Source organism: Chroicocephalus ridibundus, chromosome 8 (assembly GCF_963924245.1).
Source record: "Chroicocephalus ridibundus chromosome 8, bChrRid1.1, whole genome shotgun sequence".
Lineage (NCBI taxonomy): Eukaryota > Metazoa > Chordata > Aves > Charadriiformes > Laridae > Chroicocephalus > Chroicocephalus ridibundus.
In genome coordinates this window covers 54,483,317-54,494,688 of record NC_086291.1, presented here as the reverse complement: position 1 = coordinate 54,494,688, position 11,372 = coordinate 54,483,317, and the positions used below count along the sequence as shown (strand labels likewise).

The 11,372-nt window shown below is 44.6% G+C and overlaps 1 protein-coding gene across 1 annotated transcript; it reads left to right on the top strand.

Moving 5' to 3' along the window:
* The first annotated feature begins 88 nt into the window (after positions 1-88).
* BRAT1 (BRCA1 associated ATM activator 1) lies at positions 89-9,647 on the top strand. The gene is made up of 13 exons (XM_063343234.1): positions 89-521; positions 850-1,004; positions 1,777-1,924; positions 2,844-3,216; positions 3,312-3,431; positions 4,564-4,655; positions 4,913-5,031; positions 5,532-5,718; positions 6,108-6,181; positions 6,764-6,866; positions 7,150-7,248; positions 8,271-8,449; positions 8,669-9,647. The coding sequence occupies exons 1-13, from the start codon at positions 344-346 to the stop codon at positions 9,398-9,400; spliced, it is 2,559 nt and encodes an 852-aa protein (XP_063199304.1). The 5' UTR covers positions 89-343; the 3' UTR covers positions 9,401-9,647.
* The last annotated feature ends 1,725 nt before the right edge of the window (positions 9,648-11,372 follow it).

Genomic DNA, 11,372 nt, shown 5'->3' with positions numbered 1-11,372 from the left:
GGTTGCGGTAACCATAGCAACCAGCCGCGCGGCGGCGGCGCCTGCGCAGAGGGACGGGGGCAGGCGGGGGAGACCGCGCCGGCAGCGGTTCCGCCGCCGCCCGCGGGCACAGCCGGGCGGGCCTCGGCCTTGCCGCGGAGCGCGAGTGCCGCCAAGCGGCCCCGAGAGGCAGGGAACCCCGGCGGGCCGCGGAGGAGCGGGGCCAGCTCCGCTCCGCCACCCCGCCGGCCTCCGGGCCACGCCCCCGCTTTTGCGACACTCACTTTGCGGCCGCGGCCGGTAGGGAGGGTTTGTACCGGTCCCGTGGAAGGTCCGTCCCCGGTCCGTCTCCCCCTCCCCGGCCATGGACGCCCAGAAGGCGTGGTTCATCGCCCGGGCCCGCCGCCGCTTCGCCATGACCCGCGAGTGCGCCCTCCTGCTGCCCGGCGTCTGCGCCGCATTGGCCGACCCGCGGCAGCCCGGCTCCGACGACACCTGCCTGGAGAAGCTGCTGGACTGGTTCCGGAGCATGACGGAGTTCGGTGAGCGCCCGCCGCTTGCAGGGCCCACCTCGACCCCGATGACCGGCGGGGGCTTGTCCGCGGTGGGGGGAGGCCTCCCTCAGAGGTGCTCGGTGACACCTAAACACGCTCTTCGGTACTTGAGGCCTGTACGTGGGCCTCAGGTGAACCCGCATTCCTCCCTGTCAGTCGTAAGGGGTTACACTGAGCGCAGGCAATCACCTTAGAGGTACGGGAGAGCGTCGTGGGTTAGGCTGGACTGGCCACTGAATGAACGACAGATGCCCTCTCATTCCTGGCACTGACCCTCTGTTTTCTGGCCTCTCCTCGTGCAACACCCGGTCTCTAGATCCTTCCGTGAGCCTGGTGCAGGACAACCCCTGTCTGACAGAGTTCATCACCTCCATCCTGGCGCTGCCAGAGCCCAATCCGAGCATCCTCTCCTTTACTCTGCGGTTAGCTGGGATACTTGCCTCTTCCGAAAGCCGCTTCCAACACTTGCAGGTGAGTCGGCTACCCAGGTAGGTGTCTGTTTCCTCCTTCTATGTGGAGGACACCTGAAAATGTATGTATTCTGCTTATAAATTTTCTGGCATACATTGAACAACTCAGCAAACACTGATATGGTAACGAAGACCTACAATCATACCATCATACCATTCCTTTTCGCTTCTCATGTAAAGCTGGTGTCTTCTTCTATCTTGCCACAGTAGTGCTATGAATGCTAGTATGTAGTGCTTCTCGTTTTCTGTTCAAAACAGTGTATGGGATAACACTATCTCACAGCAGTCATTGCAAAATACTGTATCCCTGGACAGATCCTGTAGATTTAAACTGCACCAACAGATGTAGTTTTTCTTCCACAGTTGGCTGACAGGAAATCTCTGATTCCCCACGAAAATGAGGGAGCTTTTTAAAGCTCTGCTTTCAACAATAGAATATGTTTATGGTACAAAACCCAAAAGGCTTAGAGGGAAGAGATGCATGCAACTGCATAAAAGCAGTCTAATGGAACTGATAACACACGTAAGTTGTCCCTAGCATCTTGAAAACAAGCGGTTTTGGTTTTGAACACATCTATTCCTTAATCCATGAAAGAGACAGATGTTGAGTTTAAGCATGGGATTCTGAAAAATTTCTATTTTAGTGATACTTTTAGCAAGAGGAGGTTTCGCTACAGTATTGATACTCTTGATTTGGGTGGCAGAGCAGCCTCTCCGCTCCCCTTGGGCCCCTTTGCTTACCGTTTATTCTGTGTCTTCTCCTCTGACCTCAGCAGGAGAAGCTGTTGGTCAGGCTCTTTGGCACGGATGGGCCGCTGAGCAGCACAGTGTGGGAAGATGCATCTGTGCGAAGTGGCTGGGTGGAGGGTGTGCACAGCATGATGCATCACCAGCCTGCCCTCCACTTCCTCTGCAATGGTGGTGAGTACTTTTAGGACTGCAAACTCCCCAAATCCTCTGTGTCTCTTCCATTCCAGTCTGTTGCTCAGATGTCAAACGAGACAGGAGTTTTCATTTATTTAAAATGAAAATAAGACATTCGTCTAAAACACTGAAGTCATTGAAAGATGGTGGGGTTTTTGTTAAATTATCTATGCCTTTAGTTTTCTTTTTTTTTTTTCCCCAAACACTGAAGATGACACCCTTTTTAGAGGGGAGAGAGGCACATCTTATGAAACACACGATAAAAATAGCTTATCAAAAGCCTTCTGTATTCTTATTTGTAACTCTTACTAAAATATACGTTTCAGATATTTTAGTGCAGAAAAACTAAGCGGGGACTCATCGATCTCTTAATATTTGTACACGTTGCAGTCCCATTGTTGTTATGTAGGTATGTAAATTCTGCTGTTAACTGCAACTTCAGATCCCATGTACAGAGGGGCCTAAAAGACTGGATTGATATTAACGTGCAGCATGCGCTGCTGTCTGCGTGTTGGAAAAGTAGTGCTGTTGCTGCTGCTCATGTTTTTCCTCCTGGTTGTGTCCAGAGACGGTACAGTATCCTTCCATAAATAAATAGCGAGTGTGCTGTCAGCTCTCCTGATATTACTAATGTTATACTGAAATCCTACTCTGTTCCTGAGTTATTAAAACACCTGAGGATCTGAAAACAATTTGACTTTCTTTTGTTTGCTTTTTTATTTGTTTGTCATTAAGGACTGGCTGACTTTGAAATGCCATAGGGACTACAAAATAAAGTATAAAAAAAAAAAAAACCCTTTTAAAGCTCTGTGATACCTGAATTAGAATAATATATGGCTGGAGTGCAACAAAGCTCCACCTCACAACAGGAAGGCTGTTGTTTTTTCCTCCAGTGACTTGTTTTGTTTTCACACAGGAGGCATAGATGTGATCTTCGCTCTGCAAGGGGATCCCAGCCTGTTTGTGGCTTCATCTGCCAGCCGGCTTCTGGTGCACATGCTTATTTTCTCTGTGGAGTCTGAAACAACTAAACCTTTCAGTGCAAAGGACTTTGACTGGCCAGTGTGTGCCCAAATGATTATAAAGCATATAGAAGATTCCCTTCAGTCCAGCTCTGCCTCTCACGTCAAGCAGTCATTAAAACTGTTAACTAGTTTGTTTAGCAGTTGTCATTCTAGGTGGACTGAAGTACTGTGGCTAGGAATAGCAAAGCAAATAGAATCCTTTTTGACGGACGAGACTGTTCAAGCACAGCGCATGCTGGCGAATCTTTTACTTAACATGGCATGGTAAAGATCTTCTGGGACCTTGGATCCAGCGCTGAGATGTATCTGTTTTCCACCATGTAATAGGGACATCCTACTTATACCTCTTTCTTTCTCAGGTCCCCTGTGTTTTGTGACAGCGAAGGCGGTTTATGGGCATTAGTGACTTCTGCTCTGGAACACTTGACCCCAGTACAAGTGGGTCCTTTGGCAGTTGGAATTCTGAGGCTCTACAAATGGTAGGACTTACTGCAATGAAATTTTTGCATTCTGCAAGTGTTTCTATACTAATATGTCTGGTATCTTTCCAATAACTGTTTTTTTTGTCACTGCATTTTCCACTACGTTCCTTAGTATGTAAGACTGGTTGGCAAGAACTGTGCCAGTAGCTAACAAAGTTCAAGAATAATACTGTTTCAAAGAGAGATAAATGAAAGGAGCCAATATCATGTGTATATGTGTATACCTGCATCTTACCTAGAGCCAGACAATTTCAGTAAGGAACAGCAAACTCCTTTATACTGCCAAGGTAGATCACAATTTGGCTGTCAAATCCAGTAGTCCCTGTTCATTTTTCTCTTTCACAAAAAAACAGTGACTAGTTTAGAGCTTTTACTGATGCCCAGCAGAAGTGTGCATCTGGAGACTCTGTTGACATTTGTAGAACAACTTAGGTTAGAAGGAACCCGTAGAAGCCAGCTAGTTCAACCTCTTGCTCAGTGCAGGGCTGACTTCAAAGATAGATCAGGTTGCTCAGGGCCTTCACCATTCAAGTTTCAAATATCCCCAAGGATGAGCATTCCACAGGTTCTCTGGGCAACTTGTTCCAGCGCTTAACCACTTCCATTTCATGATGAAAAGTATTTTCTGTATATCCAGTTGAAATCTACACTGTTGCAATTTAAGGCTGTTGCCTTGTTGTGCCCCTCTGAGAGGTCTGCTGCCTGCATCTTCCCTGTAACTCCCCCTTAGGTAGTGAAAAAGCATCAAGAAATCATCAGATGTTAAATGAATACAGCACAGATGGATACTGATTTACAGGCTAAGTAATGCCTCAGCCTTGAGATATAAGGACACCGTTTTGTTGACAAGAAATGCCTCTCTCTAAACCCCCTTCTTACACAGAATCCCACTCTCTGCATAGCTTGATAAGGCTGCTTATAAATTCCAGAGCCGTTTCTCCTCTGTTTTCAGTTAGCCAGGGAAGCTTGGAAGAAGACTTGAATTGTGATAATACTTTCATTGCTCTATCATTGCTGGCTTGTTTAAAAGCCTGCATGAAAAACATTATTCTGGTCAGCATTTAGGGGCAGATGTTTGGGAAGGAATTGAAGTGTTCTTGTTTTGGTAACTGCTGTTTCCTCCTTGAAGCCCACAAGATGTGAGGATTCAGGCACTGACTGTTCTACTTCAGCCAATGGACTGTATTTTGAGAGCAGCCTCCCAGCCCCTGGAATATGCAGGTACAGTTGTGATAGAAAAGTTAGAGACTAGTCTGCTTGCCAGTGTTTTAAGTGTCTGGTGCAGACAAAATTGGAGGAGGAAGAGTAGAAGTAGTCAAGGACAGTAGCAGTGTTTGTGGTGAAGTGCAGCACCCTACTGACAGTTGCATTTGAAGGGATATTCATACTACATCACCTGCATATCTTGATTAACTTTAAAAGTGGCAGTCTTTTGTATTCACCGACAACCTGAGCTCTTCCCTCCTTTGGTCCTGTAGGTTTGCTGGATGAGTCTGTTAGCGATCCCGCCACTGTTGAAAGTCTTCTGTCCTCCAAGTCATCTTGTGCTAGTCTCCTGTGTCAGACCCTCGCTCATCTGGAGGAGCTGCTGTCTCTGGTAACGTTCAGACGAGGAAAAAAGCCTGGGGATCAAACTGGTCCTTGAAAGACGGTGTTAAGATTTGTTGTAGACTTTTGCAGTAAAGCTTAACAAAACGTGGAGAGGAATGGACAGTGAGGACTTCCGTACGTTAAAGAGATCTAGCACAGTAGGCTCCAAACAGGATAGCAGAGGAATATTGAGGCTTGTAAAGAGGGACTGCACTTAGTTTTAAATCCATCTTCACAAGCTTTGTTACCATACCTGACTTCTACTGCAATTATTGATCTGGTGAAAAAGCATAAACTGAACTGCTTTCCCAAGCAGTAAGAAGAATCTTCTTCCATCTGTGCAGTAGTTCTTGGGAGAGAGGAAGATGTTTGTAGTTATTAGCATTGGAGTACCTTAAGAACACGCTAGAAATTGCAGTTTCTGCTGCCTCCTGAGCAAAAACTCCCGCTCTACATGTACACTTGAGACATCTGGTGGAAACCTTTTTCTTTTTCCCCTTTCATTAGGTTTATTTGCGAGTGGATTTACCCTATACATCTTTGCTACGCTCCCTCATGACAATATTACAATTCTGTAATGGCTTTCTGAGTCCAGCTTCTCCTCTGGGAAGCACAATAAGCCGAATCTTGATCAATTGCTTCAGAGTACAGAGGTCAGCTCTTGATGTCCTAGCAGCACTCTCAGAGCGAAAAGGTGGGTTAATCTTTGCACTTCAATTTTTTTTAATTTTGGAAATACTTGACTATTCTGTAGTTGCAGAATTTTTCATCCCCCTTCACTTATCTTTCTGAATGAAGACTACCATTTCCATTTCTGAAACTTGTTCATTTTTTCCCATTCTTCCTACTGTCTTGGCTAGCCTTACTTTCTGTTGATGAGCTAGGGCAAGTAATGCTGCAGTTAAGAAGGTTTTAGTGGTTGTGAGAAACTGGATGTTTCTCCTTTGCTTTGAGGACTGTACTTGCTTTCTTCTCCAAAAGAGTTTTACAATCCTGTGTCTTTCTGTATTACAGCAGCTGAATCGTGATTCAGCTGCTCCTTCTCTCAGTATTGGTCCTTGAGTTCTGTTTTCTGTGTTTCAGGCTGTGACGCACTTATAGGAAGTCTATTTGATGTCCTTCTGGCATACCTGGAGAGTCCAAACACCACCCCTACTGTGAGTATAGATCTAAGGAGAGATCCAAGTCTGTTAGCTTGCCCCAGTGGGATGTAGTTCTGAGAAATTGTCTGACGGTAGTTATTTCTTAGCACAGTTTGTATTAGAATATGTAGGAGATGTGTCTTCATTCTGGGTGGTTTGCAGGAAATAGCTAAAACTCTGAGTAAATAAACAATACATTCAGTTTTCTTGAAAGGACAGGAGCCATCGTGTCCAAGAATAGCACCAACATACTCAACTTGATGTGGCCTTTAAGTATTGAACTCTGTGCATTAATGGTTTTTCTTTTCTTGCTTTGGAATTTTTTTTTTTCCCTCAAATGACTGATGACAACTGCAAATCAAAAGCTGGAAGTACTAGAACTTTGTAATGTGAAGCTAAGAACAGTCAATTTCCAGAATCTTTAGAAGTGTTATGTAAGCACCATTTATTTGTGGCTTACTTCTTAATAAGGAAGGACACGTACTTGTTTACTCTGAGAATTTCTCTATAAGTTTGAGGTTAAAACAAATTTTATCTAGCAGAAAGGCAACAATGCCTCCTCCTGTAGTAAAGTAAATCTGCTTTATATTGCTTCAGGTTCTAAAGAAAACATTTCAAGCAACATCCAAGTGGTTGGTGCGCTTGCATGAACTGTCCTGCTCCACCAGTCAGTGGCAACAAACTGAGAAGATTTTGGCAGGTAACGAAGCTATTCAAGTTGGGACAAACAGCAGTTAGTGGCATACGTGAAATCTGCTCTTGCCTACCTTTCCTGCTCAAAGCCCTTAGGCTTCATTTGTCCACAATTATGTTGAATTTAGATTTAGCTGCCCAAATAGTGCTTTGACGACCTCTGGGAGAAGTATGCGGCAGCAGCAAAAGGGATTGCAGCAGATAAAATGATAGAGAGGTTGTACAGCGATTGCTTCAGTAAGGCTTGTTGCTTTTCATGTCTGTTCACGCTTGTCACTTGGCTTTTACAGATGTGTTTCTGGTGCTGCAGAAGCGTTTGTGCAGTCCTTGCTGGGAAGTAAGAGATTCTTCTCTGGAGTTTCTCACTGTCCTGATTAAATGCTTGAGAGGTAGGTGCAGAGATTTAACGGTTCAGATTGGAGGAGTATTTCTTTTGATGTTATGAAAGTCAGTCAGGCTTGTGAAGCATCCTCTGACCTATAACTGGAGGAGTAAGAAAAGAAAGAAGCGTCAAGATTTTTCACTCTTAGATCACAATCAAAATCTGACAAAAAGGTTAATAAACTACTTTTCTGTTGAACTCAGATTACTGCGCGCTCCTTAATGGCAGCTGTGGGACGTTAAACTGAGGGATGTTGAGACAGTCATATATGTTGAGACATGTATGTGAAGGCAGGTGACAATGCTTAATGGCAGATAATACTTTCCCTTTTTTGAGTTTGCTCTGCAGTGGAGTCTGCCCGGTTTCACTCAGCAGGCTGGGGGCTCGGATTTAGGAGGCTAAAAGCCTAGATCTGCTTTGCAGGCTTTGGATTAATTACCGATTTTCCACTTTACTGGTAGCTCAGGCTTTGCAGCAGGTAGCACTAAGGCAATGTTAATTCTCCTACAGTAGCTCTGCGATGTTGGATGTTGTTGACTACTGTTGTCCCCAGGTCACAAAGGAAGTATCCAGCACGCTCAGCTGCATTAGCAGTTTACCCTGCAGCCCCTCTCCGTGCTGCAGTTGCATTCTTTTTCTTTGCCACATGCCTTAACAACAAGAAAGGAAGACTATTTTTTCCTCCTTTAAGCAAAGGCATAAGTTTGATGAGGCTGAAACCATGTCCTCGCTTGCCCGGAGAAAGTTTTTCTTGCTGCTAGAACAACTGTAAATGGATTTTTCCAAGTTCCAGTGTCTAGCAGGGCGCAACTGAAAGTCACCAAGGTGCTGGAAAATGGGGAGCCTGACACAGAGGATCTGTGCTCTCGTGAGCAGCTGCCTGGTCTTTGCAGTGGCTCAGCTCACTGGCAGCTGTCCCTGCAGTCAGCGGGCATCCTTGTATGACGCAAAGAACTGTTTGCATTGGAAACAGCTTCATGCTCCGAGAGAATAAAGCCTCGCTTCTTTGGATTGCTGTCTTGTTTACAGACCAGGATGAGTTCAGGCAGTCTCTCCTGTCTTCGGAGGTGCCGAGTCTTACAGAAAACCTTCTTGAGGATCCAGAAAGCTACGTGCGAGCGAGTGCTGTGACTGCTGTGGGACACTTGGCCTTCATTACTTTCTTTGCTCCAGAGTTGCCTGTCATAGGGAATCAGTATAATAAAGAGGTACGATGACTTTGTGTAGCCCGCTGCAGAATCAAGCGGAACTACCCATCGGTTTTCTGCTGTACTGTTTATAACTTTCTTCGCAAGTTATCTGCAGTCTCGTGCAGGCAGATTTCACGATCAGTAACGAAGAGACTAGATTTTTTTATTTGTGCTGTTCTTGTTTCTTTGCATGTTCCTCCCCTCATTGCGCTTTCTCTTTGTCTTTTTTACATTTAGAACACTGTAGCAAAACTTCAGGAAATCTTGTCAAAGGACCCAGAGGGCTTTCCCAGGAGGGCTGTGATCAGCATGTTCACCAAGTGGCTGAGACAAGGCTGCACAGGTCGGATGGAAGATACAGAGCAGTTTGTCTCTAGAGTGATCCAAACTGTGGAGCATGACTTAGACTGGGAAGTCAGACTTGGTGGTTTGGAACTGGTTGAAGTTTTCTGTAGTCAGACAATTTGCCAACTTGGCCTTCCTAGATGCTCATCTGTTCCTGTCTTGTCTGCAGTCGCTAGTTCCATTCATCAGAATAGGTCGCTGCAGATATTTTGCAGAGCAAAACTGTTCAGCTTTTTGTTTCGGTCTTTGTGTGACTGTGACAAACCAGTAGGTCAGAGAGCCTGTGATATACTCTTTGCCTTAAGAGGTAATTTCTATCCAACTGGTACCCCGAGGGATTCACAAGAGACCGGAGAGTTACCTGCAGGACATGGCATTGCCTGGTTACAAAGGACACTAAGGCAGGGTTCTCTGGCCCAGAACTTCCCCACGGGTGGTGGTAATGGGGTGGATTTTGAGGATCCGGAGAGCATGATGCTAGCTTTGGGTACAATAGACTTAGAAGAGCTCCACGATGAGCTCAATAGAAGTAGTGACCATGTGGAGAAGAGCCCTCAGTCCCTCTTACAGGACATCCTTGCTACTGTGGGGACCATAGAGGAGAATGAAGCTGACTGTTACTGAAGACACCTTTTGCTCTGATGGAGCAGTGCTTAGGCAGTTTTCTTCTCCAGTAGAATTTTTTGTTACCACTCCGGAAGTCGTCTTTTTATCCTCTCTCAAGAAAGTGTTATGCTGAATAGAGAAAAGGATGGTTTCATTAACTGTTAAAATAAGTCTTTGCTTTAAGACTGATGAATTTTTTCATTAAAAAGTGTAGACTCCAATAAACTGCAATTTGTTTTTCAAAGTAAATACATTAAGAAATGCATTTGGTTTTGGTTTTTTTTTTTTTTTTTTTTTTTTTAAGTCCTGTGTCATTCAAGAAATACCAGACCATGCCTGCATGAGGAAACATTTTTAAAAAACAAAACGGTGACTGAAAACAAGTTGTTGCATGCTCCCTTTAGAGCCAGAGGGACACTTGTTTTGACTTTGCCCGTAACTCCATTCTAAAAAACAGAGTTCCCTGTTGCATTTTGAGGTCTAGAGCAGGTGGTCACATTTAAGGAGTCAAAAGCTGATCATCTTTAACATTACAGACTTTCTTCTACAGATAATATACTATATCCCCTAATATATCTGTATCTCAGCAGTCACACTAAAAAATTGACTTTGTTTTTAATTGAAGCCAGAAGCAAGTCCGTTTTGCTGAATTTTTCAAGTGCTCCTATTCTCCATTCCTAAAGAACTAAGACAGCTTCTAACTAATAAGAGAAGCTGACACCTGCAGCTTTTTCATGATAAAAATAGATCTACTCTTAGTTTTGGTAACCAATTAGAAAACAGTAGCTATCGTGCGAATGGCAACCTGTTTTCTGAGAAAAAAATTGCCATTTAAAAAAAAAAAAAAAAAAACAACTCAGGGAAGACTGTAGTTTGCAACTTACTCCAGTGTCTTGCCATATGCTAAGAAGCTTTCTGAAACTTGGGGGCGGGGAAGTACCTTTACCAGTAGGTGAATGGAGGCTGCATATTCCTTTCCAGCGCTGAGGTGTTACTTAGCATCCTTTATCCTCCAGCAGCCGGCGTAGAGGATCACAACACTCATTTTGGGCTAACAGAGGCTACAGCATTTAACGTAGTAGAAAAGCTTCTGCCGTCTCCTCCTTCAATGTTATCCCTGCAGCAGCGCAATGGGGTGAGATGTAGTTGGAATTCCTTGCTGTTGAGGTTGAGGAGTTACTCCATGCTTTTTAATGAAGTCAGCACACTTACCTCTCGCTCTGCGCACAGCTTTATGTATGACAGAGCCCCTGGGTGTTGTACCAGCAGCCGTCATTAGGAGAAAGTAGCTCTGCTTCTGATATACAATTCTACACCTGGCAAAAGACAGGAGATATTAAAAATCAGCCCTTCTCCTGCCACTGTGTTTTTCTCAGAAATTGAAAGGGCTAGTGGGAGAGAGGGGATTTGCTTTTAAAGCAGCACAGATTGTTTGTGGAGTTTTAGCAATCCTGTCTGGCAAAGGGATTATAGTTCCAAAACGAGCATCACGTGTTGGCAATAGGTCAGATGTGCTCCAGGAAAGGAGACAGCAGGTTGCTGGGTAAACATTTTCCTCCCCTTCCTCACTGGGATTCTTCTGATTTCAGGGCTGTGCAGTTTAGGAGACTCCAAGGAATTAGTCAAATATCAGCAAATTGGAAAAGTAACTTATTACAGAAGGAGAACTCCACTGCTTATTACTGAGGTCCCTTGACTCCCAGACCTATTAGTTTTTGATGGAACTTTTTTTTTCTTTTTATATCTGCTGGGGTAATGGTGACATTGTTACGTTTATATCATTTGCCTAATTGCAGTGCAAAGTCTTGTTTATACACAGGATGCTCGTACCCTAAAAACCCGATGTACAACAAACTGGGAGCGCTCCTTGTTTTTAGCAGGGGAATTAAGGACTCCTCTCATCTTCAATTAAAAACAGGTCTTCACCTCCAGCAATTAGGTGACTCAGTGCTGATTTTGTACTTCTCTTTCTTACGAGCTCACTACATTG

Bases quoted from the DNA above. Each gene is read 5' to 3' on its own strand.
- BRAT1 (XM_063343234.1), top strand. From the start codon at position 344: ATGGACGCCCAGAAGGCGTGGTTCATCGCCCGGGCCCGCCGCCGCTTC. The intron at 1,005-1,776 runs GTGAGTCGGCTA...CTCTGACCTCAG, and splicing joins GCCGCTTCCAACACTTGCAG to CAGGAGAAGCTGTTGGTCAG. The intron at 5,032-5,531 runs GTAACGTTCAGA...CCCTTTCATTAG, and splicing joins TGGAGGAGCTGCTGTCTCTG to GTTTATTTGCGAGTGGATTT.